Here is a 13,531-nt window from a genome sequence, read left to right on the forward strand (position 1 = left end):
ATGAAAGGCTCAGAGCTGGAGTTGAGATGAGTGAGGGGTGAGGCTGTCAGAGAATGAAAAGGATAATTTAGATCTGTTTCCTCTCTCTTGCTCCAGCGCCTAATGAGCCCTAAGCAGTGCAGAGTACCTGCAAGCACTGCCACCGAAGTCAAGATGAAACAGGTAGCGAGAGCAGAGGGGGGCCAGAGACAGAGGCACAGAGATGAGAAAATGAATACGGGAGGTAGAGAGAGAGAGGGGAGCACAGCAGATGCATGGGGGAAGAAGGCAAGCAGGCACACAGAAGGAGGGTGTGTGGAAAGATAAGGCAAGAGGGGAGACTGTTGCAGGCTTCAAAGGCTGCCGGCTAGCGTGGCCATGGAGGAGCCATGAAGTCTAAGTTGCGTGGTGTGCTGGGTCTTACGGAATAGGCTGGCTGTTTTGGGTCACGCTCTCTGTTCTTGGCTTATCTGGTCCAGCCACAGACTGTTTTCCAGGAATGCTGAGAAAAGTAGACTCGGACGAGGGTGGCTTGGCCCATTTTCTCCTCGCTTTGACCAAAAGCATGTTTAGACCCCTCAACACACAAGCGAGTGGAGAGAACAGACAAATACAGAACCCGCGTTAAGTGAGACTGTGCCTGAGCAATAGCCTATTGCAAACTGCAGACTGCATGCTGTGCATTTAACACCTTGTGGGTGATATGTAGCCCAGCAGCTGTCGTTTTTTTTCTTTCCATCATTGTCCACTATGGAGTGGCATTTTCATCTCATTAATTGGGCAGAACCAACTACTCAGCAGGCAGACTGAGGACACATGCAAAGATGTGACATACGTCTCACTGCTTGAGGGATTGGAAGTGAAAAACAAACTGCGCGCTCGCCAGGTGATCTGACACAGGCACACCTAAATACACACACACACACACACACACACACACACACACACACGTGCACATCCACATTCAAACCTCCCCTGGCTTCCTCTGAAAGTCTCTGTAACAAAATATCACTAAGTAGACTGCGCTGTGAGTTTGCATACAGTCTGTTATTAGCTCATCAGTGTGTTTGCAAATATTTGTAGGCGTCTTCATGATATTGTTTGGCTCCTTTTACGCAAGCATTAAGCGTGTGTTTATGTTTGCTCAGCCAGTCAATCCTTAGCATTGATTGCTATGCAGTCCGATTAGTGCTCCAACAGCCTCCCTCTATGGCAGAAGTGTGTGTGTGCGTTTTAGTCCCAGTGAGAGCAGCATCTTATCGCTGAGGCCAAATATCCAAACCTGTTCGCTGTCAGAACATCAGTACCACGCTATGCTTACATCTGTTACTCTGAAAGATACCTAAGAGTCTGCCTGCTCTGAATAATTTTTACTCTCCTCTCCCTCTCCTCTCTGTCTCATCTGCTCCCGTTTCCTCCCCTTCTGACAGGCCTGCGGCTTGCAGAGCAGCTGGCTCGACGTGAGGACGAGGCGAAGATCCGCCATCGTCTGGGGCTCTCTCTGTGGGCCAGTGGGAATCTGGAGGAGGCCCAACATCAGGTAAAGTATCTCCTGTTCCTTCCTCTTCTTGCTTCGACTCACCTTGACTCAATTCTCCTCTCCTTTCCTCTCCTCTCCTCTCCTCCATCTGGACTCTCCTGTAGTTAAAACTGACCTCTAATAAGCACACATCTGTCGGTTGGCAAAGATTACAAATGAGAGAGGGAAGTAGATGTACAAAGACATGGAGTGTGAAATATACGTTTTCAGTAATGCCCTTATGGTGAAAGAAAGAGCCCAGAGGAGAGAGAACAACAGAAGAAGAAAAAGGAGAGGTGGCTATAGAGCTTGAACACAGTTGCTGGCAATATGCTGGGGAGTCTGTTGAGCCAGTAAATGCTGTCATCTCAGCAGACAGGGACAGATGACTGAAGATTTTTTATATCTATGTGCATGGTCTCAGGAGTCCCGAGCCTCCGCATCACACACGCACTCAGTCCTCTTCAGCCCGCTGCCCATCTGGCAAGCATGGAATATCCCCTTAACATCTCTCTTTACAGTCTGTCCACACACCACAGCTCAAGATTTTCTTAGCTTGTGTATCCACATACAAGTCTGTGAACAGTCAGCCAACAGAAGTGGCTGTCACGTGTGTCTGTAGGGATGTTATTCAGCTGCTTTCATTTTCAAAATCTAGTCCAAAACATTTCTGTTATGATACACGCACACTACGTACATCTATGTGACCCAGATAGCTTTGTTTTTCTGTCCTGCATCATACTTTTCAAAAAGTAACTTTGTCTGTTTGCAATTATCTGTAACAAGAGTTGGGAAAGAACGACTGAACCAAGGTGGTGACTAGAGCAGAGGCTCATGAGTCATATTGAGGAATTTGTATTCAATTAAAGCAAAATATTATTCTAACAAGCCAGTGCAGCATATTTTCCGCTGCATGTTTGCTTTCCAGATTAACGCTTGATCTTAAGACCTTAGTAGTGCATTTTCACATTGTGCTGCAACTTACAGAGATCCAGTGCTTTGCCCACATATACCACATATACCATATCAGTAATGTTAAGATTTGTTCCCCCCCTGTCAGCTTGTAGCCCCCAGGGTGAACTGGTGCTGGGAAAGGACCCTGTTGTCCTCAGAGTATAGATCAAATGGTTATTTATGAGCTGGCCTGTTGCTGCAGATGACCTTGGTAAATACCCTGACCTACTTTAAACCTCATTTGTATAGGCTTGTATTGAAATTCATAAAGCATCCATAGGTGTGGAATGAAAGGACTTGACCTCATGTTCCTCATTCTCTATATATTTAAACCCAAATGTAGTTGAACACCCTAGCTGCGATCCCAGTGTTCACTGTGACACACAGATTGACGTGTCCTGATTCTAATCAGCTATTTCACGCGCTTCCATTCATAAATATTATACAATAAATTCATGTTTACTTAAATGTCAGTGGTCTATTGTAGATTAAGCTTTTTTCCCTCCGATATCATCTGTCACAGAGGATGAGAGTTCCCCAGGGAGGTTATTTTACAAAAATCATTAGAGGTGTCTGTGTATCAAGCTCAGCTCACGTTACCGATTCAGCATGACATTGACATTCACTTAACATGTCAGATAAAAGCCATGTTAGTGTCAGTGACAGTAAAACATGAGAGTGCTATCTGAATGCATAGCAGCTGAAGAATGTAGCAGATTTTACCTGTACCACAGCCAAGCAAGTCACTGCGGACGCAGCACATTTGGGATTGTTTCCCTTTCATCTGTGCCAGCAGGGGTCAGGCCAGAGGAAAGGCGCTGTGAGAAATTAGTTTCACTCTTAAAGGGATGTCTGCAAGCCTAACAGATTAAACTAGCGCTGCAGCAATCCGCTCATGGCCCTATCAGCAAAATCAGCGAGACTAGCAGCTCCGTCTACTAGCACTAATGCAGCAGAGCTCATAGATTCTGTGATGATCTCTACTCTCCCCCTTCACTCCCTCTGACACACTTTTTCTGCATGACCTTGGGATACGCCAGACGAGCTAAAGTGTATGCATATATGTGTGCTCAGGCTTTCTCGCTTTCTCTCTTTCTCTCTTTCTGTCTTTCTTTCTCCTACGAAAACCCATAGTGCTGACAGAATCCTTTTCATCCACACCAACCATTTTCTCCACTGCAGCTCTTTGTCTCAAATGAACTATAGTCAAGCAGTGTGAACAGAGTGCTTTACCCTCTCTGCTAGCCCCAGACTCCTGGAGAGTGGCTCTATAGCAGTCCCAGTCATCCTACAGGGCTGCTATAGGCGCAGAAATAGGAAATCAATAAAGGCTCCCATGAATCAGCACTCCTGGCTAGCTCTGCTTAGCCAATGTGCAACACTGCTTGCCACCCCACCTCTCCATTGTCTCTCTCTCCCTCTCTCAATTCAATGTCTGGCACTGAATAGAAAGGTCCAATAACACAGACAGGCCTATTGAGTTCACGAAGCATTTATTTCCTTGGACGCTGTCTGTCCAAGATGCCCTGGTAATGGTTTAGCTTCTCATTGCCCTTTCCCATGTCCAGGCAAATAAGAGCTAAAGAGAGGTTTACTTGTGTTGGATGGTGATTCATCAGGCTACATTACAGTACTTTCCTTTGTTGAGAGAGAAGCAGAATTGGAAGGAAGCAGGGCTCATCAGTGATGACCAGTGAGGTGGGATGCTACCATCTAGTGGCCATCATCCTTTTTCTTCAAAAGTCTAATCATACATGCATAGTGGTACACGATTTGGTGGTATCCATAGTGTCTTACTTTTAAAAATTTTAAACCACCCTTGACCCTCAATAATCACTGAATCCAAGTGTGATGTCATAGTTTTACTTTAACAAGCCAAGGATATCTGAAAATATCTGATTATCGTTGTTGTTGTTTATCCTCAGCTCTACCGAGCATCTGCACTGTTTGAGACCATCCGCCATGAAGCCCAGCACAGCACAGACTATAAACTCTCCCTGTTTGACCTGCAAACCTCTTGCTACCAGGCACTCCAAAGGGTCCTTGTCAGCCTAGGTATGCCCATAGACACTTCTCATATATACTACTTCATGCTGTCAGGTTCCAATTTGTTTAGGTTTTAGCATTTGCCTATTAATCACTCTAATTACCACAGGCCACCATGATGAGGCTCTGGCAGTGGCAGAGCGGGGTCGTACACGAGCCTTTGCTGACCTCTTGGTGGAGAGGCAGACAGGGCAGCAGGACTCAGACCCCTACACCCCAGTAACAGTGGAGCACATCTTGGACACCGTCAACAGCCAGAGGGCTTTGGTGCTTTATTTCTCCATGGCTGCAGGTTACCTGTACAGCTGGCTGCTGGCACCAGGAGCAGGTAAGGACTGACTCTGCTTGGCCTACTGCTCAGATTGTAAATTGTTTTATTGGGGTGCTGAAATCCTATCATGTCTGTCTGTCTTGTTATTGTTTTCTACCTTAAAACATTCTCTCCACTGTCTGAGACCATATATGCTTGAACAATCAAATTTGGAGTGGTTTCAAATTTCCCCTTTTACTCAGGTAAAATAAATTATACTAGTTGACTATATGATGATACTATGCCTGGCAACTTTATACTTTGGCCAATAACTCCTGAGCCTACTTGTATTTCTCCTTTGTTCAACACATGTAAGCTACAAACCTTCTCCTTCAAAGTTGTTCTATTCCCTGTGAAATATTACACACAGCACATATACAGTATACCTCACATATTCAAACACAAAAGTTCCTTGATGAATGCTAAATGCTAAAGCAATCAATTCTCGTGTAATTGTAGGGATGGACCGAAATATTTACAAATATGTAACACATAAATATATGGACATAAATAGCTCAGATCTTTTCTGTCTGTATTGAGCAGCTTTCTTGTACATATTTTAAAGCTGTAACAACTACACAGGTGAAAGAACCTACACAAAAATATACACACACACTTGCTTGTTCAAATCAAAGCGGATAAAAGGTCTAGAGGCTGTAGCTACTTTTCAGCTGCAGGGTTAAGTAGGCCAACTTTAACACCAAGCGGCAGTGCCACCTGCCACTCTGCTGTCAGGATTTGTCCCCTGCTTTGCTTCTCACCCCAGAAGGCATCTGCCAATGAACCATGCTAATTGAAAGTGACACAGCCAAACAACATTGACAACATCTTCGCACATGCCAACAGGAAAACACTTAGCTGTTGCACCAAATCAAAACATAATTTCTCTGTCTCTTTTCATCCTGTCTCCTTTGTTTTTCTGTTTCTGCCTTTGCTATTCTTTTTTCTTTGTGTACTTCTCCATTTCTGCCTCTTTTGTTGAGACACAGAGTAACACCAACACAGGCAGGGGGAGTAAGATGCAGCTTGTTTATATGACTCGTGAAATTCCAGTTTCACAAAGAGAAGAGGCAAAGCTGCAGGTGAACTGCAGTGCATGTCACACAACTCCTGTGGCTGCCATACTGTTAGTTGTTCTTTGGCTCTCTTCTGCTCTCTGCTGTAAAGAGAGGAAATGAGAGCCATGACCCATGTCCCGTGCCGCCAAGCCTAAACATTTGATCAAATCCAGCTCCCAGGCAACCAGATGAACTTGACCCACCAGCACTAGTCATACGGAGGGTAGGAATACTACAGGGACCAGTGGAGATCTTCAAAGCGCTGAATTTTGCCCCAGGCTAAGAGGGAGCCACTTGCTCACTAATCGCCTGTCTGTCACTTCCTGGCATTCCCTGGCATCCAGCTGGCACACAAACATGTCCTGCTCTAAAGAGTCTGCTGTCAGTAAAAAGGGCTACTATGGTCCTAATTACTTCAGTAGTGTAAATTCTGTGACATTTTATAGACCTGAATGTGCACACACACACACACACACATATATACACCTGAATATACTGTCCATTCAAATGCATTGAATACAAAACATGCATGCAAGCACATCCACTTATACAGCACTGACACGCCCACACACATGCACACACACACACACTCTCCCAGTGTGTTCTTTACCACCTCCCTCTAATGTTCCTGCTCAAGACTCAGCTGAGCTCTCACGGTGGGCAGCAGATGGCACAGGCAGCCTACTCTTATCTTTTATTGAACATTATTTGTTTTATTCATTTTTCTCCACAGATGAACTACTACTTCACAGCTTTCAGTTGAAATGATCCAATATTATCTCCTATCTTGACCGAGTAATACAAACGTATCAGAAAAGAGCTGTGGAAAATAGTTTCATTTATTTTTTGTTATATTAGCCCTTCCTTCTCTTTCTACAGGCATCCTGAAGTTTCATGAAGTGTACCTGGGTGAGGGCGTATCAGAAGGAGGGTCAGAGTTCCAGGAGGGAGGCAACAGTGGGGTGGTCTGCGGCTCCTCATTGGAGCAGCACATTGCCAGTGCCCGTGAGGCTCTGGGAGTAGAGTCTTATTACAGCAGGTGAGATATTTACAGCTGTCACAATGAAATGAACATTCTTCATTCTGTTTGTTAGCTCATTATCCATATCACAACATACTTATTTAGGAGTAATTGTTAGAATGTTTGCACAAGCTTGTTGCTTGTTATAGCATGCAAAAGATTTTCATGCAGTAATGCCACCACTGACTTTTAACAATCCCTCCTCTGCCCCCCATGTAATATAAATCATTTAATTCAACATTTTTCATAGTGACACAACTAGCAGCATGGAATGATTTTTTGGTGTTCAATCCTAACAAGCCCCATGTCTTTTCCTATTACTCCATGCTTGAGTTCTTGACATCTGCTTTTGAGAAATTTTGATGAATCAAGAATTTGTGATGTAATGATTTTTTTTCTTTGCATACAAAGGACTTTGTTGCCTCCATTATGGTCCAATCAAAACTGTTTGATTAATAAGTGCTCTTTGGAAAGCTCTTGTTAACCAATCATCAGAAGGATGTGTAAAAACAACATAACTGATAATTTTGTATCATCAAAAATGTAGCCCAAACAAAAAACAAAGATTAACACTTAAACCAAAACTTGACAATTTTATCCCTAGAGTTAGCTGAGGAAGGGTTATTTTATCATTCAGAAGGTGTGTGTGTGTGTCTGTGTAAAACAGTGTTATTCTGCCCCATTGCACTTTTTGATGACAGGCCTCCACCACCTTCCTAAAGTACTCCAATCTCTCCCCAGTGGGAATAAATGAGACGGAATAATGGATCTTTGTATAGCCAGACTGTTGAACCCACCTAACAAACATCGAACCTGACAAGTAAAGGAAGAGAGAATGGGATTCACTGAGAGAATGAGGAAGAATGGGAAGAAGGTTCAAATGCAGTGGTAAAATCAATGGAGTAAAAGTAAAAAAAGCAAAGACTTGTGGTTAAAGACCAGACAACAGGGGATGTAGCCAGAGGGACTCTGCAGGAGGAGATGGAAAATGTGGCGTGATATATTGACAGCTAAAATGCCCATTGACATCCGTGGGTCTCCACAGCGTTTAACGTTATCATAGTTTCTCTAGTTGGTTTTTGATCCATAGTGCCCAGCTGGTCCACCCAGTGCCAGCCTCCGCCACCCTAACAGCCTGGCCCTCCTGCCCCATTACCAGCTCATTTACTACTCCAATGGGAAGCTGCACACACGCCACTGCGCCTGGATGGGCACATATGACACCACTTACCAGCATTCATTCTCCAGAGTAGAGAGAAAAGGAGGCAGCCCTCTGAAATGAGTGGAGAGGGAAAATGAATGGGATGGAGAAAAATGGGGAGAGCATATGTGTGTAAAAAAAGGGATGATATAGAGAGGGGAGGATACACCCTTTGTGGCAGTAGACATCTAAGTATAAACATATGAAGTGTTTGTGTATCATCTTTAAAATTGCTCTGTAGTCTGCATCCAACATTTCTTCAGTCCACATAGGCCTGTCAGTATGTACACCCCAGGAGAATGATTCTCAAATTAGATGCAATGCAAGGATTTCCAAAAAAATGGTGGTGGTGGTAGTGGGAGCATAAGATGATGAGAGATCCCATGGTGTAAGTTCTCACTCCACTGCTGTGAGAGCAAGAATGACATAAGAGTTACATGATCTGGGTGCATCAGAGGAGAGGTTCAGGCATGAAGGGGGAGATGTGGGAGAGTGGTGGCGAGGTAGTGATTGTGGGGTGGGGGTGGTTGACTCCCCACTGATTTGATCAGCCTCACCAACATTATTATGAAAGGATTTAACTATGCTTACCATCAGGGTCTTGGACCAAGACTGGAAAATAAGGCCAAGTGTATGTGGGTTGAACAGTGTGTATGTCGGGCAGATCGGGAGTGTGTGTAGTTGATTTATCCGCAGAGAAACAATATAAGTCTGTGTATTGTCTACTTTGCTGAAGTGCCTTTTTCTTGCCAACATTTCAGTGGCTGTACATGTCTCTCACTCCATCTCTCTCTCTCTTTCAGAGGATGTTCGAGCAGTGAGACAGAGAGCGAGGCAGGAGATTTGTTGGACCAACAATTTGAGGAGCTCAACAACAAGCTTAACTCAGTCACTGATCCAACAGGCTTCCTGCGCATGGTGTCCAGAAACAACCTGTTCAACAGGTAAGAGATTTGTGTAAATCACCTGCACTCTTACTGAGAAACAGCCTTAATCAACAAGCACTACTTAGACCCACTTTTCCTAAAAAAAAAAAAAAAAAAAAAAAAAAAGATTAAAAATATCTGCTTGGGTAAGGAGATTCGCGGGTATTGTGGCTCATCTGTGAAAGGAGTCTTTTCTCCATTGTTTGGCCAGCGCAGAGGCAGCATGTGAATCCTCCTTATTAAATAGACTGAGTAGAGCCAAGCTGCTAAAGCCTACTCTGATGGGGCCTTGTGTGTGTGTGTGTGTGTGTGTGTATGTGCATACCAGACACAGACACACTGGTTTTAAGATGTTTGCCCTGTTTGTGTTTGTTGTACAGATTTATCACTGTGGATTTTTCAGTGAGTCTGCCAGTGTATCGTTCAGAGTATTATTTAATACCACTATGCAAAGTATTAATATACATTGGGCTGATTGGTAATGTATAGCAATAGATTGTGGTGTGCATGTGTGTGTGTCTGGGTCATATTTCCTTGTCCTCATCCACAGTTGAGCTGCTCTTTGATGAGAGGGCAATTCCAGCTTTAATTGAGTCTCGGTGCTCATTAAGCCCCTTTAATGGGCTGCCGGTAATAATCCGCTCATTCTTTTGGACCTCAAAAAACTAAATTATAAAGCTCCTCATGCTTAGGAGCCTATCGTCTATCACAATGTTAAAGCAAGAGAAAATTAAGAAAACCTCATTGTCATTTCAAGTCATACATCTTGGGGTTTGATGTTTGATGTACATGTATGCTCTTTTCAAGGGCTCTCTTTGACTTCATTTCCCCCTATAATTTTTCCCTAACATGTTAAGATTTAGATTATTAGTGGTATGAAGACTGCAGTATTTCCAGAATTACTCATAATTAAGGAAGGAGAAAAAATATAAAACTCTGAAACTGAATGACATTTAAATCAAAATAGGTACAAGAACAGTATACTCAGCATTAAAAGATCTGTGCTTCTTGGTGTGATGTCTTCATTTGGTATTATCATCGACTGCCCTATTTTAACACTGAGATGTAATCTTCACCAGGGAGCTTGGAAGGATTACTATGGGAAGGTGATAATGTAAGTCTCCTTGTGTCTAATCCCCTCGGTGTGTAATTGAATACGTTTTAATGCACAATGATAGCATAATGAGATTTTTTGAGGATCTCGATGAAGTTGTCAGTAAAGAAGCAGGTAGAAAACTGGTAGAGCACGATGCCTGCATCAGAAGAACTGAGTGGCCACTAGCTGAAGCAATAATTTATATCACAGCTGGAAATTAGGTCAGTATGAAAAGCTTAAGTGTGTTATATTGAGGCTAACTTGTCTACCTTTGTATCACCTCTCAGATCACACTTAAGGGTGTTTCTTTCAGCTGCTGCCCAAACTAGGCAGCCACTGAATGCAGTCTTCACCTTCAGCCTCACTGCTTTTAGTCTTTTCTTTTCACTGTTTCCCTCTACACTTGACACTCACCTTCTCTTGGCTTATCCCTGGTCTACTCTCTCATTCTTCCTGTCAGGCTAACAAACGATTGTTTGCTTTCCCATGGAAGCTCATGCCAAGGCCTGGGAGAGAGACAGAGTGTTGGGAGGCTGGAGGGAAGCCAGTGGCCTGGGGCTACCAGAAGGGCAGGATAGATGTCTGTTGGCTGCGGCCCGGAAGAAACTGGTGGAACAGATGGAGAGTAGTGACAAGTACGGCCATAAAGCTCGGCCCTGTGTGCCTACAGCACCAAAGGCTTCTAACCCCATGGCCACCATTAGCACAGTTCTCAGTATGTTGTGTGTCTCTGCCTGAGCAGGTTGCTGTCACTTCCATCACACAGCAGACATGCCTCAAACACACAGGGCTGTTACCTCATTTCTGTTTGTTTCAGAGACTCAAAGTACTGTGAAATAGTCATTGGCAGTGCAATGAAGACACCCACAATCTCATCGTTCATCAAGTGGAAGCAATGAGTATTGATTGCATGTAGAGTAGGTCCCTGTAAAGATGGGATGAGCCCCTCTCTTCTCCCCCTCTGGTGGTGATTCTGACTGATCACATTGACTGTGAAGCTGATCACATTCAACTCTACTTCTTGTTTCTGTAAGCTCTAGATTACCACAGTGCAACACTACCATCTAGTGGACCTTTACATATCGACATAATATTTGTGGTATTGCCTCATGTCATGTGAAATTCTATATGTGTGTTCACGTAGGGATTACCTCACATCACAATGGAGATCCAGGCCTCGCCTGCCTTCATCTGCCTCTTACTCAGTGTGACTTAGATCTGACAGTGAGCATGTTAGAAAAAGGAAAGATGGGCCTCTATGCTCGAGTGTGTTGGCTCGCTCTCCTCTGCAGCAGCTTTGTACTGCTACCGCACACAAACTCACAGAAACTACAGTGGCAGAGTTTGCGTTTTGATAGAGCCATATCTGATGTAACACTATGCTGTGAGCTAGACATGGACCCATTAGCCACATTCCCAACACATCTGCAAAGCTCTTTAATTGAAGCAGGATGGTTTGATGTTGATGGACAGTTTGATGCATGAGATCCCTGTTTGCATGCAATACACTTTATAATCTTAGCACAGACTATACATTTTTTCTAATTGAGACTTTACTATACAGTATTTTCAGTTACAAACCTTCTGTTGACCTTATTAAGGTTACAAAAGCAACCATAGTTTTCTTAGGACTGTTTAAGCTAAATGTGCACTGTTGTTATGTAGAATAATATCAGATTATACCTGATATTGGTACTGACTCAAGGACATTCATGGGGACTAAAGCATCGCCTACTAATTATACTATCTTGAATTTCTGTAGATCTGGGGGAAGGAAGGTAATTTTGTAACTTAAAGAAAACTGAAGAAGGAGTTGTTGACCATGCACATATTTTTGGCACTTACTGTAAATGCATGATGTTGTACCTAAAACTGTCTTGGGTCTGCAGCATAAAAGTATGATGTACAAAATGAAAACAGCATTATTTTGTGTTGTGCTTGTGCAGGAGTTGCCAGAGTATGACCAGCCTGTTCAGTAACACCATGTCACCTGCCAAAGATGGTAACTCTTCCCTGCCTCGTCGGTCCAGCAACCTCGGAAAGCCTCCACTCCGGGCACTTTATGATTTGCTCATTGCACCTATGGAGGGGGTGAGTACTACTTCTATGGGCCATTGCCTGCCTATTGATGTAGTTGTGTGGTAGAGAGAAGAGCGTGAGAGAAAATGCAATTGCGAGAAACAGAAATCAAAAGCACAACAAATTGAATAGTATTTTGTATTTGTGTATTTTCATACTATCGTAGAAAAGGTTTCAGTCGTAGTCATCTGGACACTGTTTTCAGAATCAAGACGTTTCGGCTCCCAACCTTCCGGATAGAACACTCCTGGACAAATGAGGGACTACACCGTCTTATTTTCATACTAATCATTTTGTCTGACAGGGCTTGATGCACTCCAGTGGACCTGTTGGCAGACACAGACAACTGGTGATGGTGCTGGAGGGAGAACTATACCTCATCCCCTTCGCCCTGCTGAAAGGAAGCTCTTCTAATGAATACCTATATGAGCGTTTCAGCCTTATCGCTGTTCCATCCATCCATGGCCTTGGATCCAATGCAAAGGTTGAGCTTCTCATTCAGATGACTGAAAAATAATGGCATTCTATTTGAAACTCCTATAAAAACTATAGGACTTTTATGGCCACAGATTCTACTTTTTCAAGATACTATAAAGTCATCTTTGACATTTTACTGAACTACTATCTTTAGATTGTAGAGCTACAATGTAACCTATGTTGTTGTGCTCCTAGGCTCACTCCCGGCGCCCTGGACCAGCTCCATGTGGTGGTGTCTCAATGGCAGCAGTGGTGGGGAACCCTAGACTGCCCTCACCTGTGATGGACCGCTGGCTGTGGGGACCCATGCCCTCTGCAGAGGAGGAGGCTTTAATGGTGGCTGAGCTGCTGGGCTGCCAACCCCTGGCTGGCTCTGCTGCCACCAAGGAAAGGGTGATGAGTGCCCTCACACAGGCTGAGTGTGCCCACTTTGCCACCCACATTTCCTGGAAACTGGCAGCTCTGGTGCTCACCCCAAACCCTGAGGGTGTGCCTGGTGGGGCAAGTGCCAGTGTGGGAGTGGGAACAGTGGGGAGAGGTGCAGGGGGGAGGAGAGGGAGCAGTGGTCGAGGCAGGAAGGGCTCCATTGGAAGTGGCTACACCATCCCAGAGTCTCTCCACATGCAGGATGACAGCAGTGACGTGGAGAGCATCTGTGACAGTCCGCCTCTCCAGGAGTTCCTGCTCACAGCTGCAGATATATTGGACCTGAGGTTGCCTGTCAAGCTGGTGGTTCTGGGGTAGGTTGGCTGGTTAAAGGGAACAAATTTAAATAATAGTCTCTATGTTAATTTAGGTCCTGATATTTTATTTTTCAAGTCGTAAGGGAGTAATTAGGTTATTGTATGTCAAAAACTAGGATTTA

The 13,531-nt window shown here is 44.1% G+C and overlaps 1 protein-coding gene across 4 annotated transcripts in view; it reads left to right on the forward strand.

Moving 5' to 3' along the window:
- LOC122876658 (tetratricopeptide repeat protein 28-like) overlaps positions 1-13,531 on the forward strand; it is a 166,036-nt gene that overhangs the window by 146,431 nt on the left and 6,074 nt on the right. For all 4 annotated transcript variants that reach the window (XM_044197253.1, XM_044197252.1, XM_044197254.1 and 1 more), the window contains 8 exons: positions 1,410-1,519; positions 4,378-4,507; positions 4,608-4,826; positions 6,746-6,905; positions 8,892-9,032; positions 12,057-12,201; positions 12,494-12,673; positions 12,862-13,406. In XM_044197253.1, coding sequence (XP_044053188.1) covers positions 1,410-1,519; positions 4,378-4,507; positions 4,608-4,826; positions 6,746-6,905; positions 8,892-9,032; positions 12,057-12,201; positions 12,494-12,673; positions 12,862-13,406 — 1,630 coding nt within the window. The remainder of the gene's footprint in view (positions 1-1,409; positions 1,520-4,377; positions 4,508-4,607; positions 4,827-6,745; positions 6,906-8,891; positions 9,033-12,056; positions 12,202-12,493; positions 12,674-12,861; positions 13,407-13,531) is intronic.

The sequence above is a fragment of the Siniperca chuatsi genome, linkage group LG5 (genome assembly GCF_020085105.1).
Source record: "Siniperca chuatsi isolate FFG_IHB_CAS linkage group LG5, ASM2008510v1, whole genome shotgun sequence".
Taxonomy (NCBI): domain Eukaryota; kingdom Metazoa; phylum Chordata; class Actinopteri; order Centrarchiformes; family Sinipercidae; genus Siniperca; species Siniperca chuatsi.